This window comes from Clavelina lepadiformis, chromosome 7, assembly GCF_947623445.1.
Source record: "Clavelina lepadiformis chromosome 7, kaClaLepa1.1, whole genome shotgun sequence".
NCBI classification, from domain to species: domain Eukaryota; kingdom Metazoa; phylum Chordata; class Ascidiacea; order Aplousobranchia; family Clavelinidae; genus Clavelina; species Clavelina lepadiformis.
In genome coordinates, this window is record NC_135246.1 from 1,008,308 (window position 1) to 1,033,994 (window position 25,687).

General features: G+C 36.2%; 3 protein-coding genes across 14 annotated transcripts; 2 read left to right on the forward strand and 1 right to left on the reverse strand.

Moving 5' to 3' along the window:
* Positions 1-1,925: 1,925 nt before the first annotated feature.
* LOC143464953 (uncharacterized) lies at positions 1,926-9,409 on the forward strand. 12 transcript variants are annotated; one of them, XM_076963024.1, is made up of 20 exons: positions 1,930-2,043; positions 2,292-2,318; positions 2,589-2,624; positions 2,939-2,965; positions 3,231-3,266; positions 3,576-3,602; positions 3,868-3,903; positions 4,218-4,244; positions 4,510-4,545; positions 4,860-4,886; positions 5,169-5,204; positions 5,514-5,540; positions 5,806-5,841; positions 6,476-6,511; positions 6,752-6,802; positions 6,914-6,979; positions 8,012-8,068; positions 8,215-8,347; positions 8,559-8,692; positions 8,864-9,409. In XM_076963024.1, exons 1-20 carry the CDS (start codon positions 1,986-1,988, stop codon positions 8,962-8,964), a joined length of 1,014 nt encoding a protein of 337 aa, XP_076819139.1. In that variant the 5' UTR covers positions 1,930-1,985; the 3' UTR covers positions 8,965-9,409. The 12 variants fall into 12 exon arrangements, with proteins under 12 accessions (XP_076819146.1, XP_076819149.1, XP_076819150.1 ...); XM_076963025.1 differs by lacking the exon at positions 5,806-5,841; XM_076963026.1 differs by lacking the exons at positions 4,510-4,545; positions 4,860-4,886.
* A 2,759-nt stretch (positions 9,410-12,168) lies between these two features.
* LOC143464853 (uncharacterized) lies at positions 12,169-17,976 on the forward strand. The gene is made up of 9 exons (XM_076962877.1): positions 12,169-12,415; positions 12,493-12,617; positions 12,750-12,807; positions 12,916-13,064; positions 14,215-14,299; positions 14,634-14,734; positions 14,811-14,982; positions 16,941-17,406; positions 17,503-17,976. Exons 1-9 carry the CDS (start codon positions 12,379-12,381, stop codon positions 17,774-17,776), a joined length of 1,467 nt encoding a protein of 488 aa, XP_076818992.1. The 5' UTR covers positions 12,169-12,378; the 3' UTR covers positions 17,777-17,976.
* A 1,493-nt stretch (positions 17,977-19,469) lies between these two features.
* Positions 19,470-24,815, reverse strand: LOC143464854 (uncharacterized). Its single transcript, XM_076962878.1, has 3 exons — positions 22,983-24,815; positions 20,809-20,905; positions 19,470-20,306 (listed from the first exon to the last, which is right to left on the reverse strand). Exons 1-3 carry the CDS (start codon positions 23,147-23,149, stop codon positions 20,103-20,105), a joined length of 468 nt encoding a protein of 155 aa, XP_076818993.1. The 5' UTR covers positions 23,150-24,815; the 3' UTR covers positions 19,470-20,102.
* Between the last annotated feature and the right edge of the window lie 872 nt (positions 24,816-25,687).

The window sequence follows — 25,687 nt, forward strand, 5'->3', positions numbered from 1 at the left end:
AAATTCAAATCCGCTTCAATTCTGAGTTAAGGATGAATATTTGTTAATAAATAATTTGTTCGAAAGAGAATTAAAAATGTTAATAATTTTTTTAATATGTACAATAGCTTAATACTTTTTCTTCAGTTTAAGATGTTTGCTTGTCATTTTGCTAAATAATGATTTCCTTGTTTGTTTGAACAATTTCATTCATTTAGCGACCGTTTATGGCAGAGAAAATCGGAGTTCTTTACATTTTGTGGCAACAACAGTTTTAGTTAGAACAGGTTGGTCAGATTGGTCAGGTTTGCCGTTCATTAAATTTTCCCAAAAGTCGTGTTTGGACTTTGATTTTCTCTCGATTTATTTGGGTCAACTTTTAGAGTTTTGTTTTTTCTTGACTTTACCGTGAACCTCACTAACCACAATGTTAGAGAGGACGCATAGGAAGGTGATTTTATTGACTAGTGCATGTGAATTTACAATATAATAATAATAATATAAATAAATTTAATATATTAGGACAATAAATTATAATACAACGCAAATGAATTGTGAAACAAATGCGTGTTAAACCAATTCATGCAAATTTCACAGCATAAGCCTATATATGTCATTCGTGTGTGTGAACTTCTCGTTACTTGACAGGCACCTTGATTTCATTCATCTTATTGGGTTTTAAGTTGAATTTGTATGTTTGTTCGTTATTTGTAGATTCGTGGCGATACATAGACGTATTGTTCGATTGGTATTTTTTTGTCGTCACGTGATATCTATTAATTTCATGTACTTTTGTGCAATGTTTTGTATTGAGTGAACGAAGCACTCCCTGTAGCACAGGGTGTAGAATTTAACGTCTCGGTTCAGTTTGTTTGGCCGCATAATGTAGTATTTTATTACAGAAGGAATTCCGCGCCGGTTACGCAACTTCCCTTGCCGTAAATATTGTCAAAATAAGCAGTCCAGTTGTGAGTGTTGGCAAGGCAACGGCTTTAATTCGTGCAGTTATTTTTAACTGCGGTTTTGATTTGATTTTGCGGTGTTTTCCACTTCGGTTTCTACACTTTGCCTATCTTAGCTTTGAACTATAAATTGTTCTAAAAATATTTTTCTTCTCTTTTTGTCCGTGCACATTCCGTAAGACGCGAAGTGGAACAGCAAAGAACGGTGACGCTTTTGTTTCTTTCAACTGCGTGGTAATGCAAGAATCGAACTTGTTTGTCTTTGTACGCACGTTGTTCTTGTCACGCCATTTGTCAGTACATAGGAATCTGCTATAACAGCAAGCGCCATCACAAAGCCTTATCCTGAATTACAGTATTGAAGTATAACGCTTCATCAATACTTACTCATAGCAACATCAGTCGAACTAAAGAATCAAAATGCAAAACCATTTCTTCTGTCACAAAATTGGTTATAAAAAATGAAAACGAAACAGTTGGTTCTGTTTGCAACCTTTCTAATAGGTTTTGTTTTCAATACATATTGTGTATGTATATCGTTTTAAATTGTTGCACAGATGCAAATTTTGTAAAGATTGAAACTGAATTTTTGCGACCTCATGAGGTCGGGTGTACTTAAATTTGTCTGAAACTTGACGTAAGGATCGAGCAATCTGGTGCGCAATTTGGTATATAAGGTTTCCTCCTCCGCACCACGTAGCTTGTACAAGGCGCACAGTTTGAATTCATTATTTCCACAAGCAATAAATAATTAATGAGAAAAGTAAATAAAACAAATAAATAAATGAAATTCGAGACGGCACCAAAACATTTATCTTTCTTTTGTATGATCAAGGCTTTTGGTTTGGTGAAGACATTAGTTGGTGTTTTAATAAAACTCAAACTCTGTTTTATTTTTGTTTGCTCTTATCCTTAAATGTACTATCATGAACTACTTTGTTTCAAAAAGTCGCATCAATTTAGCTATTTTGAAACCCACGGGGTGCGTTATATTTTGTTTGTAGTAATCTCATTAGGAAGATTGATTTTTGTGATTCAAAGAAAATGAATTTGTGTTGCATTGCACTTGTCGTTGTCTGCTGTATACAAGCATCCGAGAGTGGTAAGTGTTTCATAAAGACACTTAGACCTACCGTGTGTAGTTTGGTTATACCTATAGCAATTAGTTCCTTATTAGTTATTACGTCACAAAGTTCATTACCGCTTATCGTCATCGTTATTATAAAGTCTACTCGCCCAGCATGTACAGTAAAGTTCCATATACACGTAGTTATTTTAACCAGAAATCCCATTAACGTTTTAAGTTTTATGTAAAACACATGTAACAAATTTTATCTCTGTCTTTTGCAGAAACGACGACAGGATCGGCCGAAGGAAGTAATGTTACTATACAACCGATAAGAAATTATTGTTCTTTTACATAAACATATTTAATTGGTTATTTCGAATGCCAGCTTTGTGTGATTTAGGCTTTATTGCAATATAGGATATTTTAATATATTACTGATTTCCCAAAAAACTCTGTTGATGGAAATATTGTTCAAGCAAAATCGAGCCCGTTTCAATAAATGTTTCGTCACCTGTATCTTTTGCTGCCGATATTTCATAATGACGTAGCCTAATAGTAATTTTGTTTCTCTGCTTAAGGTGGAACGAACTCACCCACCGATGAAAGCGTTACAAGTAAGCCATGTTAAACACAGCTTTCAGTTTTTGTCGTTTGCAATTTTACACTTTCTTTTGGCCGCTCCCTTTACATTAATTCTGAAACCTCTTTTACGAAAGATGGAAACACTTTTACTCAGACTTTTACTGTACTTTGCACTTTTCCTTTTACTTTTACTGAAGTGGAAGCATTTATTTGGTAATTTTCGATAGCTTGCCAAGCGTATACAGTAAAGTTTCGTATAGACGTAGTTATTTTAGCCAGAAATCCCATTAACGTATCAAGTTTCACGAAAATCTCCTGTTACGAATTCTATCTCTGTATTTTGCAGATAGAATGACAAGACCGGCCGAAGGAAGTAATGTTACAATACAACCGATAAAAAATTATTGTTCTTTTACATAAACCTATTTAATTGGTTATTTCGAATGCCAACTTTGTGTGATTTAGGCTTTGTTGCAGTGTAGGTTGTTTTAATCTATGACTGATTTCCCAACAAACTCTGTTGATGGAAATATTGTTCAAGCAAAATCGAACACTTTACAATAAATGTTCCGTTACCTATATCTTTTGCTGCCGATATTTCATAATGACGTAATAGCAATTATTTTTCTCTGTTTAAGGTGGAATGAACTCAACGACCGATGAAAGCGTTACAAGTAAGTCATGTTACATACAGCTTTCAGTTTTTGTCCTTTGTAATTTTCCACGTTCTTTTGGCCGCTTCCTTTCCATTAATTCTGAAACTCCTTTTACGAAAGATGGAAACACTTTTTACTCAAACTTTTATTGTAATTTGCACTTTTACTTTTCCTGAAGTGGAAGCATTTATTTGGTAATTTTCGAGAACTTACCCAGCGTATACAGTAAAATTCCATATAGACGTAGTTATTTTAACCAGAAATCCCATTAACGTATTATGTTTCGCGTAAATCACCTGTTACAAATTCTATCTCTGTCTTTTGCAGATAGAATGACAAGACCGGCCGAAGGAAGTAATGTTACTATACTACGCATAAGAATACATTGTTCATTTTCATAAACATGTTAATTGGTTATTTCGAATGTCAACTTGGTATGATTTAGGCTTTGTTGCAGTTTATAACATTTTAATATATTACTGATTTCCCAACAAACTCTGTTGATGGAAATATTGTTCAAGCAAAATCGAGCCCGTTTCAATAAATGTTTCGTCACCTGTATCTTTTGCTGCCGATATTTCATAATGACGCAATAGTAATTTTTGTCTCTCTGTTTAAGGTGGAACGAACTCACCGACCGATGAAAGCGTCACAAGTAAGCCATGTTACATACAACTTTCAGTTTTTGTCGTTTGCAATTTTCCACTTTCTTTTGGCCGCTCCCTTTACATTAATTCTGAAACCTCTTTTACGAAAGATGGAAACACTTTTATTCAAACTTTTATTGTACTTTGCACTTTTCCTTTTACTTTTACTCAAGTGGAAGCATTTATTTGGTAAATTTCGAGAGCTTGCCAAGCATATACAGTAAAGTTTCGTATAGACGTAGTTATTTTAACCAGAAATTCCATTAACGTATCAAGTTTCGCGTAAATCATCTGTTACAAATTCTATCTCTGACTTTTGCAGATAGAATGACAAGACCGGCCGAAGGAAGTACTGTTACTATACAACCGATAAGAAATTATTTTTCTTTTACATAAACATATTTAAATGGTTATTTCGAATGCCAACTTTGTGTGATTTAGGCTTTATTGCAATGTAGGTTATTTTAATACATTACTGATTTCCCAACAAACTCTGTTGATGGAAATATTGTTCAAGCAAAATCGAGCACTTTACAATAAATGTTTCGTCACCTGTATCTTTTGCTGCCGATATTTCATAATGACGTAATAGTAATTTTGTTTCTCTGTTTAAGGTGGAACGAACTCACCCACCGATGAAAGCGTCACAAGTAAGCCATGTTACATACAGCTTTCAGTTTTTGTTGTTTGCAATTTTCCACGTTCTTTTTACCGCTCCCTTTACATTAATTCCGAAACCTCTTTTACGAAAGATGGAAACACTTTTATTCAAACTTTTACTGTACTTTGCACTTTTCCTTTTACTTTTACTGAAGTGGAAGCATTTATTTGGTAATTTTCGAGAGCTTGCCAAGCATATACAGTAAAGTTTCGTATACACGTAGTTATTTTAACCAGAAGTCCCATTAACGTATCAAGTCTTATTTAAAACTCCTGTAAAAAATTCTATCTCTGTCTTTTGCAGATAGAATGACAAGATCACCCGAAGGAAGTAATGTTACTATACAACCGATAAGAAATTATTTTTCTTTTACATAAACATATTCAATTGGTATTTTGAATGCCAACTTTGTGTCATTTAGGCTTTGTTGCAATATAGGATATTTTTATATTTTACTGATTTTCCAACAAACTCTGTTGATGGAAATATTGTTCAAGGAAAATCGAGCACGTTTCAATAAATGTTCCGTAAGCTGTATCTTTTGCTGCCGACACTTTATAATGAACCAATTTTTATAAAATTAATTTTAGTAATTTTGTTTCTCTGTTTAAGGTGGAACGAACTCACCGACCAATGAAAGCGTTACAAGTAAGCCATGTTAAACACAGCTTTCAGTTTTTGTCGTTTGCAATTTTCCACGTTCTTTTTACCGCTCCGTTTACATTAATTCTGAAACCTCTTTTACGGAAGATGGAAACACTTTTTACTCAAACTTTTAATGTACTTTGCACTTTTACTTTTACTGAAGTGAAAGCATTTATTTGGTAATTTTCTACACCTTACCCAGCGTATACAGTAAAGTTCCATATAGACGTAGTTATTTTAACCAGGAGCCCCATTAACGTATTAAGGTTGGCATAAATCACCTTTTACAAATTGTATCTCTGTCTTTTGCAGATACGATGACAAGATCACCCGAAGGAAGTAATGTCACTATACAACCGATAAGACATTATTTTTCTTTTACATAAACATATTTAACTGGTTATTTTGAATGCCAACTTTGTGTGATTTAGGCTTTGTTGCAGTCTATAACATTTTACTATATGACTGATTTCCCAAAAAACTCTGTTGATGGAAATATTGTTCAAGCAAAATCGAACACGCTTCAATAAATGTTTCGTTACCTATATCTTTTGCTGCCGATATTTCATAATGACGTAATAGTAATTATTTTTCTCTGTTTAAGGTGGAATGTACTCACCGACCGATGAAAGCGTCACAAGTAAGCCATGTTAAATACAGCTTTCAGTTTTTGTCGTTTACAATTTTCCACGTTCATTTGGCCTTGCCATTTCCATTAATTCTGAAACCTCTTTTAAGAAAGATGGAAACACTTTTACTCAAACTTTTACTGTACTTTGCACTTTCACTTTTCCTGAAGTGGAAGCATTTATTTGGTAAATTTGGAGAGCTTCTCCATGGAATACAGTAAAGTTCCATTTACACGTAGTTATTTTAACCAGAATTCCCATTAACGTATCAAGTCTTATTTAAAACACCTGTAAAAAATTCTATCTCTGTCTTTTGCAGATAGAATGACAAGATAACCCGAAGGAAGTAATGTTACTATACAACCGATACGAAATTATTGTTCCTTTACATAAACATATTTAATTGGTTATTTCAAATGCCAACTTTGTAAGATTTAGCCTTTGTTGCAGTCTAGGATATTTTAGTTCCATTGATAAGGATATAACCTTGGTATCTTTACAAACTCTGTTAATAGAAATCTTGTAACGTCCATTCGAGTACGTTTCAATAAACGTTCCGTCAACTATACCTTTTGCTGCCGATATTTCATAATGACACCATTAATTTTTACAAAATTAATTTTATTAATTTTTTGTCTGTTCAAGGTGGAACGAACTCACCGACCGACCGAAGCTTTACAAGTAAGTCATGTTACTTAGCATATTGCTCAACCACGCACTACGTCTTATCATGCTGGAGTACCGTGCGCATATAAGAAAATGTAATTTGTTGTTTCTCACATTTAGACAGTATTGCTGTTCTTACTATTTACTTGCAGTTAAGCATAGGGAGACGAAACTTTAAAGCGTTATAGTTGTATTTATTTTTCACTCGAAATCTAACAATGTACACTTTAAAATATTTGCAATGTGTCTATACAGTCAGGTTTCGTGAAAGCACAAGTTTTCAAAGTACAAGAGATCCTGCCACTGGTAAGATTTGTTTTCAGTCACAAAAATATTTTGAAGATCATCCTGCTTGAGTAAGCAATAAATTCAAATCCAAACGCAATTAAACATTACAACAAACTCCTTTTTTTGCAGGATACCCAGATAATCCAACAACAACAACAATGACAATTGAAGAATCATCAGCTTATACAGCAACCGGTAAAATGATTAATTTTCTACAAAACTTATTGCAAGAGGTGAAGGAAGGTCATCCATTAACCACGCATTAAAGCTCTTTTTTTAATTAAACATGCTAGCACCACCAACGAGATTTCACATGGTCATAAAAAAATGTGCAACGAACCTTAAAAGTTCAGTTCTGTACTTCAGCTGTGGCCGGTAAGTGGCAAACGACCACTAGATCGGTAAATCGCAGTATAAGGTAAAGTTAAAAGTTAAATAGACCTTTACTTTACTTTTTACATTCAGGTCACTTCAGGTCATTACATTGTTACATCGGTCGCATCTGCACCAAGGAACATAACAACAAGAATTTATAAAAAAACAACGGATATGAAAGTGAAAAAAATCTTCCATCAATCTCTCATGTCACACTTATACAAACAGTTCCCAAATAACTGTATTTTAAGCGATGCTTCCCAGTTTTTAAAACATTCAATATTTTCCATGAGGTCCTCAAACCATATTTGCTTCAACTCCTTTATAAACTCCACGCGCACGTCCAATGGCGACGACTTCACGCTTTGATGTCAACGGTTTACTCACAGAGAGAAACGTCAAAATACCCGAATAACATGCTTAGATTTTGGCAAATTTACAACTACAGAGCATTTAGAACAAGAAGGGAAGAATCTTGAGTCCGAAAACAATGGCGGAAAAACGAGAAGTTTTAGGAAAAGTTACCAAATTTAGATTTATTGTTTGTTAACAAAATTTAATATTCAAAATAAACGTACTAAGTAAAAGCGAGTCAAGTTCAGTCAGTTCTTTAAATAACAATCACCAGGGCGATAGTTTGGAGAAGGATATAATTTAATTTTGGAAAATTCGATTTTTTTAAATTTCATTTTAAGTCATTTTTGATTTTTCCTTTTTTAAATTTAATTAAATTTTTTCCTTAAAATATAGTTTTTAAAAAATAGTGTTTATGGTTTAGAACTAAACAGAAAATATTCAACTTCAATTAGGATTTGTTTTGGTTTTATTTTGCTGTATTTTATATTTTTGTAGAAAACACCAGGTTTTCATTCGCAACAAGGCCTGAAACAACAACAAATACAACCACTGGCAAGTTTTTTCTATCGCCCATTTAACTTGAAAAGGGTTTTATGCGGTTGTGCCCGGATTAAATATTAATTCGATTTGAATAAAAGGCTTTATTTTAGCCCTAATCTGTATTTGTCTCATATTCAACAACTATCTGTTCATCTTAGATCCACCCGTTCCGGTCTGTCCTGTATTAAACAGCAATTGTGCCTCGGTGAGATACTCCACATGGCTTTGCGATCACATTCGATGGAAAATAACGTTGATGGTTGACTGGCAGCCTGCATTTGAGTCTTGGTGGTAAGCTGGTTGCAAATCACAGCAACCAAATCTTTTCTTGATCGAAAACCTTGAAGCATGTCAATAATTTCAAAACTTAATTAAGTACAGCTAGTGTCTAACATATCTAACCACTCATTCAACTAAGCATTGTGTTGCGCCTTTGACGTTCTGTGACCTAATTATATAAAAAAAACTCGGTAAAATATTACATAAAATATGATGTTTGTAGGAACGAAAACCAGTCCGGAAGTTTGCCTTTTCCCGCTTGCAATCACCTTGACGTGTCTTGCAAACATCCCGATGAATGGGACGTAGTGTTTGTTGGAAATGGATGTTTCATTCCATTTTGTAAAGATGGATACTGTAAAATTTTGATACAATTCGTGAAAAGTCAAAAAGCTTAGAACGAGAAAAACCTTAAAATAGTATTAATAAATAAATTAATCTTATTAGTAATTCAGTATTGTACAATTACACCACATACAGTTTTTAAAATACAACTTACAATTTAATAAAAGAATGCTTTGTCATTAGATGAGACCGGAGTTAATACTGCCACCCAGTGGAAGGCTGACTATGAAGAATGGCGTCAGATCTTCAATAGATGGCGTCAAGCGCTTCGCAGCGAAATGTAAATTCCTGTCAAAGTTAATAGTAATAGTTTTCTTACTCAAATAACATCAAAACTGGACTTAAAATTATGCTGCTGTTAAAGGCCATGTCAAGTTGATAGAGGCAGGAAGTATAAATTTGCATCTTTCTTGCATCCCATGTTGTATTAATATTAAGTTAAAGTTATGATGACAATGGAAAAGCGTCACGCAAAAAGAGTTTGTCTTGTTAAATGCCATGCTATAAAATTTCATTGCTATAGAGCAATGCCGTTTTGGTTTGTTGATGCGTTACTTTGTGAGAATAACTTTGCCGTATCATGAAGCCTATGAAGTTTGTGGGAGAGCTTATGTGTTAATTGATAGCAATTATACGTCAATGCTACTTTCTTATAAAACTATGGAAAAAAGTGTAATGTAAATTAATTTCATATCAATTTTGACCCCGCTAATACAATATATCAATGTACATGTGGTGCAAATCTATATTCTGTGCCATGCTTTTTTGTTGCTGCACCAAAAACGTTTATAATTTGAAATTATATGACGCAAATCAAAGAAAATACACACGCGCCAAAAGCAGAAACAAGGCAAATGATTTAATTGAACCAGGTAATAATTTTTAGCGTTTTTCGATAAAACGCCACAACAAGGTTTTCAACGTTGTCTTTGACGTTGGACATCTTTGTGCTGCGCGCGACCAGAATATAATCATTTAATATGGCGACCGGAGTCACTTAAGTGACGTGCAAAAAAGAAAAAAAGCAGAATCTGATTATAATAAAACAAACAAATAATACAAAAACAGTTTAAAATGAAGCCAAAATCAAGTAACAATAAATAACATACAAAAGCAAACTTTTAATGGACCGAACGAAAAATGAGCTGATTTCAGAAACATCAAGAAGAAAAAGAAAGGAATTACATCACCGATGGCAACGCAAAGATGGACAAAACATTTTTGTCAGTATTGTGCTGATCAACCCAATTAAGATGTCTGGCCTGAGACGATTTAAACCTTTGGAAACACTGAATTTTGCAGAATCTAAAATAATAATGAATGAATAAATAAATAAATAACTACATTCCATTGTCGACGCCCGACGAAATCGGCCCTACAGCGGCCTTTATGACATTAATGTTTTCGACTCTGGTTGGCGCTGTAGAGCCGCTTTGCGCCTTGTTGTAACAATTTCTATTCAACCAGTTGCTTGTCATTTTACTTTCATCCCACGATGCAGGTGTCCGAAGGAAGATTCTTGAATAAGCCTTAGCTGGGTTTATTTTCTTGATAAATATATGAAATACATTCTGAAAAGCAACAGCAGAAATCGTTAGATTACAAATTCCAAGATCAGCCTCTTTCGATAATCTGTGTTTTGTTCAAAATGGACGTTTTGAACTACAGCTATAGATAGACCCATAGATAGCATTGACCCATATACTCTAGCAACTCGTGTATGTTACGTTTGTGCGCAGCTTTCTCTGAATCAATTTCGGTTGTCATTGAGTTTTTCTTCATCTCGTCAGTGTAGGGATTATTTCTATGCTTGGTGACAAAAAATTATTTTTTAAAATTTATTATTTATATAAGAAAATTAGTATTTAAAAACATTATCATAATCTCACAACTGAGAAACTACAACGACGATATGATACGTTCAAACCGATGCGTTTGTATTTTACAGTCACATGGTCAGAATTTGTTTTCTTCATTCCTTTTTATATTATATCGTTTACAAAGTTACACCGGAAAGTGTATTAATATCGAATTCGTCGCACCAGCCAATGACAAGAAATTTCCAAACACACGAGACATAAAACAGATAAAAAGTTTCCAAATTAAACGAAGCCGAACAAAAGGTTGTGAACTGTGAAGCAGATGCTTTTATAAAACTTTTCGCACACAGTGAATTTGACCTTTTCAAGGCAATTGAAATATTGAAACTATCCTTTGCTTCCTTAAACGTATTGTGAGAAGTTAAATAAAAGCATTTGTCCATTATGTGTGATTTGTCCAATTGCCCAAGAAATTATGAAATGATTTATTTATAAACGTTTTTTTATCTCGCCAAGATTGCTACTTGACTGAAGCAATAATATAAACGGCGATGCCTTGGGCAAAACGTTTTGCCGTTGCTATAGGTCAAACCTATAACAAACCGCAAACTGTACATTTGTAAGCTGAACTTTTTTTCAAGTTGTCAGTGACATATTTCGCTGACGTATCATTGAAGCAAAAAAGTGATTTTGTTGTTAGTTATTGAAGATATTCCAACAAAAACCAATCATTTTATAATGAGTTTATTTTAGGTGGAGTCTTATAACAGGCGGTTTATTAACAGTTATTCTGGGAACACAAGATTTCTTAAAATCTCAGCTCAGTGTAAGACACAAACTAAAACAATTTCAAATACGTCATCAATTTCAATTGCGTGAAGTTTAGACGACGACTATTTTTCAACCTGTTTGCACAGGGTTTTGCTCACTTCGATATTTCTATACATGAGCGATGATGCACTACAGCAAGTGAGTGTTTTTTGTCATGCTCAGATGGGTACGTTTGACTACTTTTTTTCTTTATCCCTTTCTTACCGAGCATTTTAGCGATTGACATTGGCTTCTTGTACGACAGATAATCAGATTCGGGTAAGGCTTAGAAAGGTAAGTTGTGAGAAATGACGCACGTAATTGTTTTCCTTCTGTCGCAATTACTGAAGATTAATTCCCAATGTATACGTGGTAGTCATCCGATCATGCCCTCATCAGGCCATCACTAGCATAACTGTGGGCGGTGTGACGTCACGAATATGATTCTAGGACAGAAACGCTCTAAAGACAGAACCCAGCTGAATTACTTGATGGAAATTATTGGTATTTTTCTCTCATTGACAACGAATTAAACAAAGTTTACAGAAATATCGTTCGTAATTCAGCCAAAACTATACCGTTGTTCAGGTTGGAAATATAGGTTACAGTAGTAAGAGAATAAACCAGTGATAGGTTATAAATGGGATTAGTGATAAAGGTTAACGTTTACCATGAACAGTAAGCGGTAAGAAAGCAAATGTTAATGACCAGAAACATCAAAGGTTATTTACATTTTATTAAAAACAAATTTCTTCACGCCTCTGGCTGCAGTAGAGCAAAAGCGGAGACATTTTTAGCAATAAGTAAAAACACTTGAACAGAGGCATTGACTGCACAGTAGCTAATTTGACAAATGTTTATGGTGTTTGCTTCGGATATTTTATTTTGATGATTATTCTGTGTGGAGGGATCAGATTTTGTTCAAAGCTTAACAAGTTGAAAATACAATTCTATATAAATCTGAGCATTGGTTGGAACCAAATTCAAAAAATGTCCAGCAAATCAATATTCTTAGCTCTTTTGATTATTATATGCTTTGGATTTTGAACCACAGAAAGTATCTGGAAAATGGAAGAAAAGAAAAGAATTTGTCATATTCAAAAAGGTAAGGTTCTAAAGATCGAGACTTGTTTATAAGCAAACTCGAAAGCAGTTTAAAGCAGGTATTACTTGTTTTACAAGGTTCGAATGGTTTTGGTTTCATTTTGTGTTGCGAGAACGACACCACCGAAACCTACGTCTTGCACGTCATGAATTCATCCCCAGCCTGCGTGGCAGGTTTGAAGCCCGGGGACCGCATAATAGAGGTATAACAACCGTATAAGATCTGTTTTTACATGGTCAGTAGTTGATGTTTGGTTTAATACTTCCAACTGTGTTCGATGAAACTTGCGTTTGTAACGTTCATAACAATGTTTGTTACATCAAAGTTTTTTTAGGTCAACGGTTTAAACGTGGAAAAAGAAACTCATAAAGACGTTGTACAACGTTTACAAGGTAAAATATCATAAACAAACGGTTAAACGTCATACTTCGATATACTTACGCAGGATATGCGACAGTGCACAAATTGCAAACGTCACTGACAGTTTTTCCTAATCTCAGGCTTACAGAGCATCCGTCTTCTTGTGGCGCACAACACAAGTGCTGAAAGTTACTTCAAGCAACCGAGCAACGGAATGACTGTGAAACCTATAGAAGCATGCGATAATAGCCTGAGACCTAAACTCATAACCGTGACCAGGAACGATCAGGTAGTTTTTGTGCCAAGAATTCATGGTGATGGGTCATTGAATTTTGAAAGTCTGTTCTCCAACGAGACTAACTATTACCTACGATTGTGTGGTATAATGGTGAGGGTGCTGTAGTTGAGGAGCTCACGACCTGAAGATAAAACAACACAAGCGTTTTATAAATTTCACAGGAACCATAAAATGTTGATAAATGCAGCAAAATTTTTATCATTTTTGCAAGTTTTACAACATTATGATGAGTTAGGAGACATGAAATGTTAATTAAAAAACGTCCAAAAATGTTTGATGTTATGCTGTCTGCTAGAGTCAGTGCGTATAAGCTTAGGATCTGTTTTGACGTCACTGGTTAATCGTCTGAAGTGCAAATAAGCTTACGTCACAGATGCGATGCGAAAAATATGGATAATGTCAGTTTCATTAAGTTCGTGTTGACTATTATTATTTAACGTTGATTTTGCTGCTAATTTAATTAGATTTTCATGTTGTTGTCAATAACATTTTTGGTGCTATTTATAGTATTTTATAGACACAAACGACAGATTAATTAGGCTACGCTCATACGCTGAGTGACGTAACAATCAACTACCAGTGCGCGGCATGAAGAGAGAATATTTAAACTTGTGCGCTCAAACTAAGGCACAAAAACTGCTTCTAGAGGCTATACGCACTTTCAAACTTTACACATTTTGTGACTTGACAAAGCTGCTTCAGTAGTGAACAATAAATGCCTGGTTGGTTGTGAGTCGGTTTCATGTTTAGCCATTAATGTAAACATTGCTATTAAACGCAGCCATTTATTGTAACATAACGAGAAAATTGTCCAGATAACTGTCTCCATTGAAAGCAATTTGGTGACCCCCACTTGAAAATAAATACTAACATTTGTGGTTAGCTCCTAATCCGTCTGGGAATAAATTACGTGACCGAGGGAAATTCACTAAACTGGTTTAACTATTATCACAATTGGACCAGTGAGGCCAGTGAACCATAAATATCTCCCTTCCGTTCATCACTTAACAAAAATGAAGAAAACGTTTTGCAACGAACTTTACGACACCGTTTATATGGGCTCAAATGTTAACATACTTGTTGACGTTTGGTAGAAAATCGGCGAAAATGACTTGAAAAAGTTTTCATTTTTTTCTGGCAGGGCTTTGACTTCGTCCTGCAAAGTTTTGGCAAATCTCTTACAACTGCCTCAGGCAATCATCGGCAGCCAATGAAAGGAGTAGCTGGTACATAGATCTGTATGCCTTCTGTGCAATGTCTAATAAACTTTAATAGACTTAAATACTACAGCATGAAAAATCAAGTAAACAGCAATGAAAACTTTACAAAATTAAGCTCTTTCGAAAACAATAACTACACCAAAATTTACATCCTAGCCTGGTTATTTAATTTAGTTAACGTTTGACATAACATAACATTTTTTATAGTTCAGTTACAGTAATGTTTTTCTAAATGGACGTTTATAGAGTTTTATTCTACAGTGTGTTTTTTTTATTTAATTTGACGTCTATACCTGATGTTCTTGTTATAATGTGATCATATTTTTCTTAAACACATCAGGTCATTTTGTGGAAAGCGTTCGTCTGGGTGGTGTGGCCCACACTGCGGGTTTGAGAAAGGGACATCGGATCATAGCAATCAACGGAACATCGGTTGAACAGGTGGGAACTTTGATACGATCAGCAACTTGGTCCTTATGTACCTTGTAGCTTACATTTTACCGACCACCTTTTTCAGGAGACGCACGCCTATCTCATAGCCGCCATAAAATCGTCGACATCCATCGACATTCTAGTCGTCGATTACGACACAGATGAATTTTTTCGTCGGCATGGAGTCGCACCTTCATCTAAACATCTCACAGGCATTTTGGATTTCAGTAGTCGGTCGAAATCATCCAGTTCAACTGGTGGGTTATTGGCAGTTGGTGCCCTATATCTTAACTGATAAGTGGACCGCTTAACAATATCGTTTATATTTATTATCTATGAGTTGAAGTGTTTGTTTAATCGTTAAGTTGTTGTATGCAAAACAGTGCCAAAGTAGGTGACACATAAAAACAAAATGATTAGCTCAAGACTAATCAACTTCCCGATAACCACTTTCCACAAGGGACAAATTGTTTTTCTTAAATGTTATGAAACCGATGGCAAAGACGCTTCGAAAAATTACGAACTTTCCTGTTCTGGAGTCTTGGTATTTCCAGTCGTAAATCTTGATATTTGTTGATCTTTTTATTTGATCGCTTCTGTCGCCGTCTTTGGCTTCTGTCCGCGATGTCGATAAATCGCTGCTTGTTGCAAGTCTCGGTATAAATCTCTACCGCCCGAATGTCCATGTCCCAGAGCAATGAGAGCATTTTCGCTTTGTCATTGTTCGTAACTGATTCGAGTAAATTCGGTACATTCGGTACTGATTCGGGTAAATTCGGTACATTCGGTACATTCAGTACTGATTCGGGTAAATTCGGTAGGCTACATTCGGGTACATTCAGTACTGATTCGGGTACATTCGGTACCGATTCGGGTAAATGCGGTACATTCGGGTACATTCGGTACTGATTCGGGTACATTCAAGGCTATCTGGTGACTGATATGGTGTTTGCAGAAGCCTCGTTGGATAAATGCAAGGATTTCGTTGTGTCGTTTTAGATAATCTGTCTGTGCGATCTTCTGGCAGTCGGTGAGGAGATGAGATTTTGTTTTATCTTTCCACTTGCATAGTCGACACGTTGGAATGTTTGATATCTTGAGCACCTTTGTTTTGTGGCATTTGGAAATGCCAAGATTAAAACAGCTTGAATTTGAGCTGCTTCCTTTTCTATTTTGACGCCACACTGTTTCAACCAGGTGCTATCTACGTCCAGGTTTTCCTACTTACAAGAACTTACAACTTCTAATTATTTCTTCTATGCGTTGTTTCTTCCATACATGGACACATAGGCGTAGCCAGGGGGAGGGGGTGAAAGGTGCCATGCCCCCCCCCCCCCCAATTTTTGTGTCTATAGGCTTCTACATCAGGTGGCGGTGTCTTAAAATAAACACTTTGTAGTTCCCTTGAACTCATTAAATATTTGACCACCCCCAAATTTTTTTTATGGCTACGCCACTGCCACTGCATGGACATTGCTGTCGGATGCGCCTAGCCATGGACGATTTGGTCCCCATCCTGTGTTTTATTCCATAGACATTCAGTACGTGTCGCTCTTTCATTTGTATTATGGCAGTCTTTATGCTACTGAGTTTTCCTTGTCTGCAACCGACGTAGCAGCGGTGGACAGAACACCGACTTTTAGATAAACAGCGCCACGTAGCGTATGCGTCTCTCTGGTGATTTGGCCAAAGCTGTAAAAGCTTGTTTACCCGGAAAATTTCCGGCAGTGTAGCTCGCCACTGCAACTTACAACTCGCCACTTGCCACTGGAACTTACCACTCGCCACGCCACTGATAAGTTGCTGAGTCGGCGTTGATGGCTTTTGTTTTGCGTTTCCCAGGAAATTTTAATTTCAGGAATTGGCGCAGTCTTTCCTGTATTTCTCTGCAATTTTCTTCTTAATCTTTATGGTCATATTCTCGTAATGCCGATGGATACCTATAAGTATACTTTGAATCTATGTGCGGTGTCTGGGAGACGAACAAGATAATTTAACAAGACAAACCTTCTTTACCTCAAATTTTTATTATTGTTATTATGCTATTGTTCGTACTGTTTTTTTTATATCATCTTTGTTTTATTATTTTGCTTATTAATTGTTTGGTTTATTTGATTTTATTTAAGAAAGTATTACGAAACTGTAATGTACTTACAATTGTCATCAATTAATCGACACCATGTTGATGTTGGATATGTTGCTTGACATTTCTCAGAAACTGAAGCGCAACCAACAGGCAAGAAAAAGAACAATCGAAGAATGGCGTCGTCAACGTCAGACACGAGACCACAGAGCGAATTGTCGATACTCAAGTCATTTCGAAACATGACCAGGGATCAGAGAAAATACGCTCGTTCGACTCCAGACCTCTCAAAACTGGGAAAAAATGACGCAAGGAAAGAGGAGAATGCTCCGGACGACAATCCCTTGCCCGACTTCAATCGGCACAAACGATCTAACAAGGCCAAGAAAGAAATCAAACGACAATTAAGCAAATTGGACAAACGCGGCCCAGCCAAATACCCCGGCAAGGTCTCGTTGTCAAGTGGCCGCAACCTGTACGATGAGGTGGTGATATCCGACGAGGAAGAACGAAATAAATCGACCCTGGGAAGCTCGTCTAGCTGCCGAACCGAGAGCAAGCCCCTAGATGTTCCTAAGAAGAATCCTTTAAGCACGAGGTACCACACGGTGCATAGCTACCTTGCAGCACTGTAGGCCTAACGTCAAAGTTTATTGGAGAAGGTTTTGTTGAATTTCGAATTTTTTTTATTCAGGTTGGCAGTCGAAGATGGCGATAGCGATTTGAAGATGAGGAAAGCGCGAACGCGTCTCAAAACTATCGAAGATGAACACATACCGGCAAACGGCTCTCCATCCCCCGGGTACGAACCGCCCAGGGACCTCTCCTGTGTCGGCTACAACATCGACCTTGCGACTCTCAAGGACCGAGTCGGGCAAAAGACTCGCGAATCGAAATCGGGAGTTGCGAGGTCCAAGTCGAAACTTTCAGATTACAGTTTAGCTCATATTTACGTGAACAGTTACTGAATATACGGACGACTTTGATTGACAAAGCGTTGATGGCGGGAAACTTAGACATGGTCTGGCTTCGTGCTGTTTATATCTCCAGCTATTTTGCTGACTCACCTGCTGTAAAAGCAGAGAAGTGCTGCGTATGCTTTACAATGTATATAAGCATCGTTTATACAATCATGCCAAATATTGTTCAAGTAAAAAGTTCATCTTATTTTTGACTTTTGTTTTAATTGATCCAAAAGGAAACGAGAATTTCTAATTTATGCTTCTATTGTAGAAGCATGGAACAGCTTCATTTGCCAACGGTGATGTGTTGGTCAAAAATATAAATTTTCACGATAAATTTTAGTTACTGTTGAATATTTTAAAGCAGCTTTTTCAACAAAACTAGACTTATCAAAATTTATAATGTTTTTTCGTCTAAGTCAAGGCTAAACGAAGTTGCTTTAATGCAAAGTAGCAATTTATTGTTAAAAAGCCATATTGGACCTCAACATTTAACTGACAGAGAAAAATAATTAGACATGTAATTTGCACTCATTTTCACCGTGAATTACTCTTCGTTCATCTTCACACACGGTCTCCTTATTTCCCCCTCTTCCTCCATTCCTTTGGGCATCCTGTATCGTGGTCTTGGTGGACAGCTCCGAAATCGTGCGCCTCAAAAAATTAGGTGACTCTTGGAATTTGCACAGAGACAAGCTCAGTGACCGGGTCAAGTATAATCTTTATCCTTGAACTCATCACTGAGAAAATTTCTGCACGAATCAAACTCGGCGGTGATTCTTCATCGTCCAATCTCGTGTTACTGAGCTAGCCTTTGTGCAATTGTCACACATTTTGTTTTGCTGTTTTGCGTTGCTCACCTTGTCGTAAGATGAAGCATAACTTAGTGCAAAGCTTTCTTCATTCCGAGGATAATGATTATGATAGACTACCATGCCATCCACACAGTATATACAAACTTATTGGATGGTCGAACAGATAAAAGAATTTACACCGGTTAACTGCATGGCGCCTCCTTGCGGTGACGCTTACGCTATTCAGACGACCTTTTCCCTTCTGTCACAAGAATTCCTGCTTCTTTCCTGCATAGTACAAAGCCATTCCAGTCTCCAGCTGTTTGGTTTTAACAGATCCGTGAGCGAACACACGTAGGTTATGGGATTTCTAAAAACACGAGTAGGCCCACACTGGCTGTCGCTTTGTTATCGTCTTGCTAAACGCTTAGCGTGTGTGCGTGATGGTAAGTGCGGAAAGAGCACAAATTGGCGCTCTTAAACGTACAGCTGGCAGCGAACAACAGACATGTCATTATTTTTCCTTTTGGCGGAAAGTCGCCAACACGAAGGTTTATTACTAAGCTTACTTGATAATGCACAGGCAACCATAAACCTAACACAGTGCAAATGACGAAATCTCTTAAATATATATAATGTACGGGAAAATGAACGATAATTAAAATTGTGTCGCAAGAAATGACGCGGGAGAATGTTAATGCATATGTACAATTGTCTCTTGCGCTTTGCAACCGAATTCAAACGGAAATATAAAGTTTTCATTCGACGAAACAACAGATTTGATGACATCTGGGTCCACTACTAAGGAAATGGACGTAACGTCCTTAACGTTCGATGCTCAAATGAAAATCAGACCTACTTGAAAGTAGGCCAGTAAACGGTGGTGGAAAAGTTAACAATCTTGGTGAAAATTGAGTGGTTTAAAATCAATTAACGAGGCGTGGTCAGGGTAAACGGCTGATTAATACAGAAATGAAAGGCACAAATGGAAAATATAAGGTTAAATACAACCACGTGGAAACAGCAACTGATGCTACACCAGATAATGATAATGTTGGCAGAGATCAGTAAACTATCCGTGGCCGGTCCACGCCAGTATTGGGTCTTGTCAGGTCCCAGATAATGTTAAAGTCTGCATAACACGTTACACAGGCGAACAGGGAATGCATAGCAGCACCCGTTGCCTGAATTATTGCTACGGGGCTATTTATACAAAATGGAAACGAATTGATAGATAATTACTGTACTATAAATAACAATGCTTGTAAACAAAACCATTACGAAAAAAATCCCCACCGTAGGAAAGAAAACGAAAAAGGCAAAACCTCAGATCAAAGCAAACAAGTTCACCTTCACAATGACTGCCCCGTGCAGTTGGGGTGAGGAACAATTCTTCAATTTACAAACGTTGTTGTCGTCAGCAAGTGTGTCCACAGGTTTGTGTGCTAGGACAAATGAACGTAAACATCTAATAAAATTTACACCGGGGCCTAAGCTATGTGCAAATAAAAGTCAAAAAACGGTCAAAAGAACACGTCCTATTGTGTCACAAGTACGGTCTTATTTACAATATCTCGCATATTGTCGAAATATACACCGGTGTATTGTACTCCGGTTTTAAATAAAGTCCAAGGCAGCGTTTGTTCAACATCTTCATGTGGTTGGCCAACGTCTGCGTTGTGTCTATCGGTGTCTTGCGGGAAATTGTTTGTCGATATGTGGCCGATGTTTAAGAAATGCGCCTGCGAGAATATGCCATTATTAATTGTAAATATGTAACGACGTGCTTCTGACACGACGTGAAAGCACCGCACGACTGCCTAAAGTGATTAAGGAAGTCCTAGGCGATACGTCTGTCATCTAATTGCGAGGGTACGTTTTAGTTTTTATAAACATCAGAATGACGTATGGGTATCTTTATTGCCGATACAACGGCAAAACGTAGCCGAAAATTATGTTTCAAACAATAAAAACACTGTTGTTGCTAAGATCTGAATATTGGCGGATGGCTTTGCACAAGATGACACAACCGCGGAATTTTAGAAGTCATTAAATTCAGATTGGCGGGTGTTTTACAAAGTCATTAAATGCTGTTTTTCCCTTTTCTAAAACGTGACCACTGCACAAAAATCTACATCATGTGCAAACAGTGGCCGTATTGTGGTTCAGTGGGACGTTACTTCATTCCTTAAAATAGAGAGAACAGTATTATTGCAGAAGCATGATTCAACAAAAAATACTCACATTAACCCACAGGCTTAAATGGATGAAAACGACTCCGACAAAAAAGCTTATGCTAAAGAGTGCGAAGAAGTGGAAAAGAATATGTCGCTCGTGACCCCTGGAATAAATGAAAAGCAAAAAATTAGCAATTAGACGTCAGCATTAGACAATCACGCAATAGCATGCATGCCCTTTATCCTTTGAATCGATTGAATCAAAGCTACTTTAGTTTAATGTAAAAATCTTCTAGCCACATTCTATATTATTTTTAATATTCATAAACCACTAATTGATGAGAAAAATACCGTTTTGCGTATAAAGATCGGTAAAATGCTTCGATTAAGCTGTCGATATTTAATCACGGGTTACAACACAGCAATAACATCACGATCGACGTTATTAAACGATATGAGACGTGCCCATCTGTCACGCTGCCAGGAAATCACGTGACGTGAGCGCCGGAAAATAAACATAAATCAGCCAAACGAGGGCAAGAAGTTCGGTGATTTGGCGCAGGTCTCAGAGGTTGCACAAAGCACATACATATACTCAAATGCAGCTCGGCAAAACAACCACTGCACTGTATACGCACAACCTGACATTGGGATGGTAAAATGTAGATCATCAGTGGTTGTTAAGTTAAATGCCTTTTGTAAACGTGGAACAATATACCCTACTTAACTATGGAAAATGATTAAAATTGATTTTATCTATGAACAATGTCGCTATGAACCTGATGCTGGAACGGAAGCGTTTCTTTTACAAGCTGGGCATTTCTAACATCCCATTTACAAACAGTATCTAAACTATTCTAAATCTAACAGAAATATTTCAGATAGATTTCTTGCCAGGGGCATCTTACATGAAACAAATGTTTTCACACCGTAAACAGGAAAAATAGCAGATTTCCATTAACAGTGAAAGCAGATGGTGACACAGGAAGGAAATAGGAACCCATAGAAGGATAGATGTTTCATATAAAGCAGACGCTGAAGATAACGAGCGATTTTGATTCTGATTAAAGACAATCACTTTAAAGCATTCCTTTGAAGTACAATAATATATGCAGCATATATCTCTTTAACAGGGACGCGGTTAATTTTGTTTCGGTTAATACAAAACACAGAGAAGCATTGGAACGTTGCACACTTGGAAATACAATATGTAAAGAATATATTTCATCCTCATACATACCGTATACACCGAATAAATACATTACATATTTATTCAATAAAATGCCGTCAATCAAACCGTGGGTAGGTTCAATTTTGTTTTATTCTTATGAGTGTGGGTACATGCATGCATGCATGCATAAAAATAAGGTACATGCTAGTGGTAATTTTGAATGCAAGGCTTTTCCCGTCTTGCCAATTTTTACAAGTTGTTCAACACATTGTCTAGCTCAGCGGTTCTTAAACTTTTTTGAGCGCGACCCAAATCTGAGTTTCATGATCACCTCACGACCCAAACCTATGTCGCGACCCATTTTAATGTCCTATAGACCTATATTATATTATATTAACCTATGTCGCGACCCACCTATGTCACTATGTCGCGACCCATTTTCTGACCCTCCGCGACCCATGTTTGGGTCGCGACCCATACTTTAAGAACCCCTGGTCTAGCTCATTGTATTCTGGTGCTTGAATGTTTGCGATATTTGATTAATAACCACATAGGCTAAATTTAGTACTTAAACGACTGAGCACACAACGCAAATGAGACATATACACACCCTTACATGATGACAAAACAAAAACGCCATTCTTTGGTAGGGGTCCATACGTTTTCAAGTAAATATTGCCCGTGACTTGTTGCCAATGAATTACTACAACCCCACATTTGTGAGAATCATTCACTCATACGTGGAAATATATTAGAATTTAGTCAAAACTGCACAGCATAAATTTGTCTTATTAAGTAAAACCATTGATCATACGACCTTCTCTGTATTGGCGCAGATGGCAAGATATTAGCGTAAACAGCAAAGCCAGAAGCTTATGAATAAAACATACGAACAAAACATAAGAGACATATTGCATTAACATTCATGCCCTGGTAACTTGGTTACTTAGTCATTCACATATGTATTCATATTGTATAAAAGGTATTCAGATACTCTTAGTCATTCAGGTACAGATTAAAGTGTTACTATATTGTTAAAGATACTGAAATCTTACATAAACTATATCTACCTGATGCCGTCGTAAATTCTGTCAATGGCTTGCAAGGATTTCTGGAGCTGCGGTTTCGACTTCTTATTTTCGTTGGAGGTTTCGGGATGATTGGATTCCTCATTAGGTTGCATCTTTTTCCTCACATTGTCTTCGTAATTTAATTCTTCTTCACCTGCTGCACTCATTTTAAGTAATTTGTTATCATTGACAGAAACGCTACTGTTAATTACAACAATATGATGGTGGCACTGCAAAATATAGAGCAAATGAATTAAAGAAACTGCCTTACTGGTGCCAGATAATATTTATGTCTACATAGTAAAGTCCACACTGTCATCTAAACAATTTCACAAAAATGCAGCCTATACATGATCTGCTATGACAGATGATGAAGCACAAACTACTGTACCTGAAATCTTTTATAATATATATATCTATATGGTTTGACAAGGTTGTGCTAAAGAACGTAACAGACATTAATCAGTGGCTCTTTCGCAGAGAATGGCTTCGACAACAAGATAACAACACCCTAAACCGAAACAATATCATTGTAGTAACACTCCTAATCAAATCCTTTGTAGTCTTGTGCTCGGGTGTAAGGATACAATACAAAGAGTAACGTGAAACCTTTCAGTAACATGACATCAAGGACACAGCTTAAAAGCTTTGGTCACACACACGGGTATAAATAAACATATATGTCTAGAATAGATAGGCTTATAAACATACTGAAGTTAAGATCTATTGCTAGCATTTTGAAGGACATGGTTTGGCTGAAAGAGGTAATATACCATGAAATGCGTCAGTTATGTTTATCACAAACTAAAATGGTATGAAACGTTTGCCATGGGCTCATGACAGTCTCATCATTACATTTTGGAATGCAGGAAGAAAAACTCAAAGCTATGTTTCTATAAGCTATATGATTAATTGACTGCCATCAACACATTCCGTAGCTGCTTAGAGTAGAGGTAGGAGAAGGCAGGACGGCCTTTTATTTTGCAAACATTTCACTTTTTGACTCACAGTTTAGGAGGTCTTTTAAGCTTGAATGCATGGAAGTGACTCAAATTTACTGGGATACTTATATATTATTATTTGTATACATAGGCCTAAATAGCCTACGTGTTCATCGCAAAGGCTGGAACTGAATAAACTCAACAGAAAAAGTTTGCACACACACATACAGCTAAAATTTACTTGGTATATATTTTGAATATTCATTTACAACTATAAAAAGTAGATACAAATGTGGTATTTTACAACTATCCTAGCTTTTGTTTTCATAATAGGAAACATTATGATATAGCCCTACCAGAAATTGTAGATTTTATATGTACTGTATATATACATGGAGTATATAAAAATATACATTAAACAATTTGTATGTTGACAAAGCCCCAGTTCAACTGCCACAAACAGCATGTAATATGAATATGCTCTCGGTATCAAAAGTTGTATAATATACAGAAACTGATTTGGAATTGCACAAGATCTTGTGCACACTGAAGGGAAATACCATAACCAGAGAGTACAAAAAATAAACATCTATCAGCTGCAATGGAAGAAAAGTTCTTTGTCACTCATACAAAGGTTTCACATACTCAAATATAGCAAAACAAAACGATAAAATATCCACAGGACCACACTTTAAACAAATAAGCTAGGCCTGGTACGAAAAAGTGGTCGTTATAGTAAATATCATAGTAAATATATAGTGGGGAACCTACCACACCTACTTCAAAATCCATGGTACTGGTACAGCAGCACACGAAACATACGTTTCACTGATAATTCTACAGTTTACACTTTGTAGTTTATTACCAGCTGGTTGATATTTCCAACTTGAATAAATCCAAAAATTAGTTCATATATATATATATCTACATGTACATAAAGGGTATGAAAGAGAATATATCAAAAGGGTTTGTTGTTATTTGTAGACTTGTTACATTTCATATACATTCATTTTACAGTACACCTGAAGGAGCAAACTTATGCTTGCGAAAGCTCGTGTCGAAAAATATAAAGTTAACCTTCAGAGGGCCAAACTATACCCTGTTTCTTATTTTACTTTATTAATTTTACAATAATACCAAAAAAAATTACATAGTTATTATGTCATGAACTGCAAACAATGAGGTTAACATGTCATTACTAACTAATGACCACTAAAGCTAAACTAGGATATTTTAACTTGTAACCATCAAAACGATTGATTTTTAAAACTACATTTGGCATCTGTGTACACAAGCATAAATTTGCAAAAACATTCTAAATTGTGAATTTGGTCAGCAAGTTATTCCGCACAAAATATCCTTTGTAGTTGACAATGATTTTTGACACTTTTCACCTAAGGTATATATATGGTATGTATGAAGTGTGGCAAACGGTGTATATTTACTCGAACAAGGATCATTAACGTGCACACCGGACTTATTCATGTTCAACAATTCATTACAAAACATTTCAATGGTTAAAATTTGGGGACTGGCATATTTTGCATCACATCAACGTCTAAATGAGAAGAATTCATGACGTATAAATATAATCTATGACGTAATAACCAAAAACTTTTGTTGTCCCGCATCCTGGGTTGATTGCTGGGGAAATACCAAATTACATTGTGATAACTTTTTTCTCTATTACCTTGTAAATCTACCTACTCAGGTCAAAAGTGCGGTGGGGAAAAAAAACTCAGCCAGTTGTTATTAGCATGCGCT

Bases quoted from the DNA above. Each gene is read 5' to 3' on its own strand.
- LOC143464953 (XM_076963024.1), top strand. From the start codon at position 1,986: ATGAATTTGTGTTGCATTGCACTTGTCGTTGTCTGCTGTATACAAGCA. The intron at 2,966-3,230 runs GTAATGTTACAA...TCTCTGTTTAAG, and splicing joins GACAAGACCGGCCGAAGGAA to GTGGAATGAACTCAACGACC. The intron at 6,980-8,011 runs GTAAAATGATTA...ATATTTTTGTAG, and splicing joins ATCAGCTTATACAGCAACCG to AAAACACCAGGTTTTCATTC.
- LOC143464853 (XM_076962877.1), top strand. From the start codon at position 12,379: ATGGAAGAAAAGAAAAGAATTTGTCATATTCAAAAAG. The intron at 14,735-14,810 runs GTGGGAACTTTG...CACCTTTTTCAG, and splicing joins ACGGAACATCGGTTGAACAG to GAGACGCACGCCTATCTCAT. The intron at 14,983-16,940 runs GTGGGTTATTGG...GACATTTCTCAG, and splicing joins GAAATCATCCAGTTCAACTG to AAACTGAAGCGCAACCAACA.
- LOC143464854 (XM_076962878.1), bottom strand. From the start codon at position 23,149: ATGAGTGCAGCAGGTGAAGAAGAATTAAATTACGAAGACAATGTGAGG. The intron at 20,906-22,982 runs GTAGATATAGTT...CATTTATTCCAG, and splicing joins AGAATTTACGACGGCATCAG to GGGTCACGAGCGACATATTC. The intron at 20,307-20,808 runs GTGAGTATTTTT...ATATTCTCGCAG, and splicing joins ATTTAAGCCTGTGGGTTAAT to GCGCATTTCTTAAACATCGG.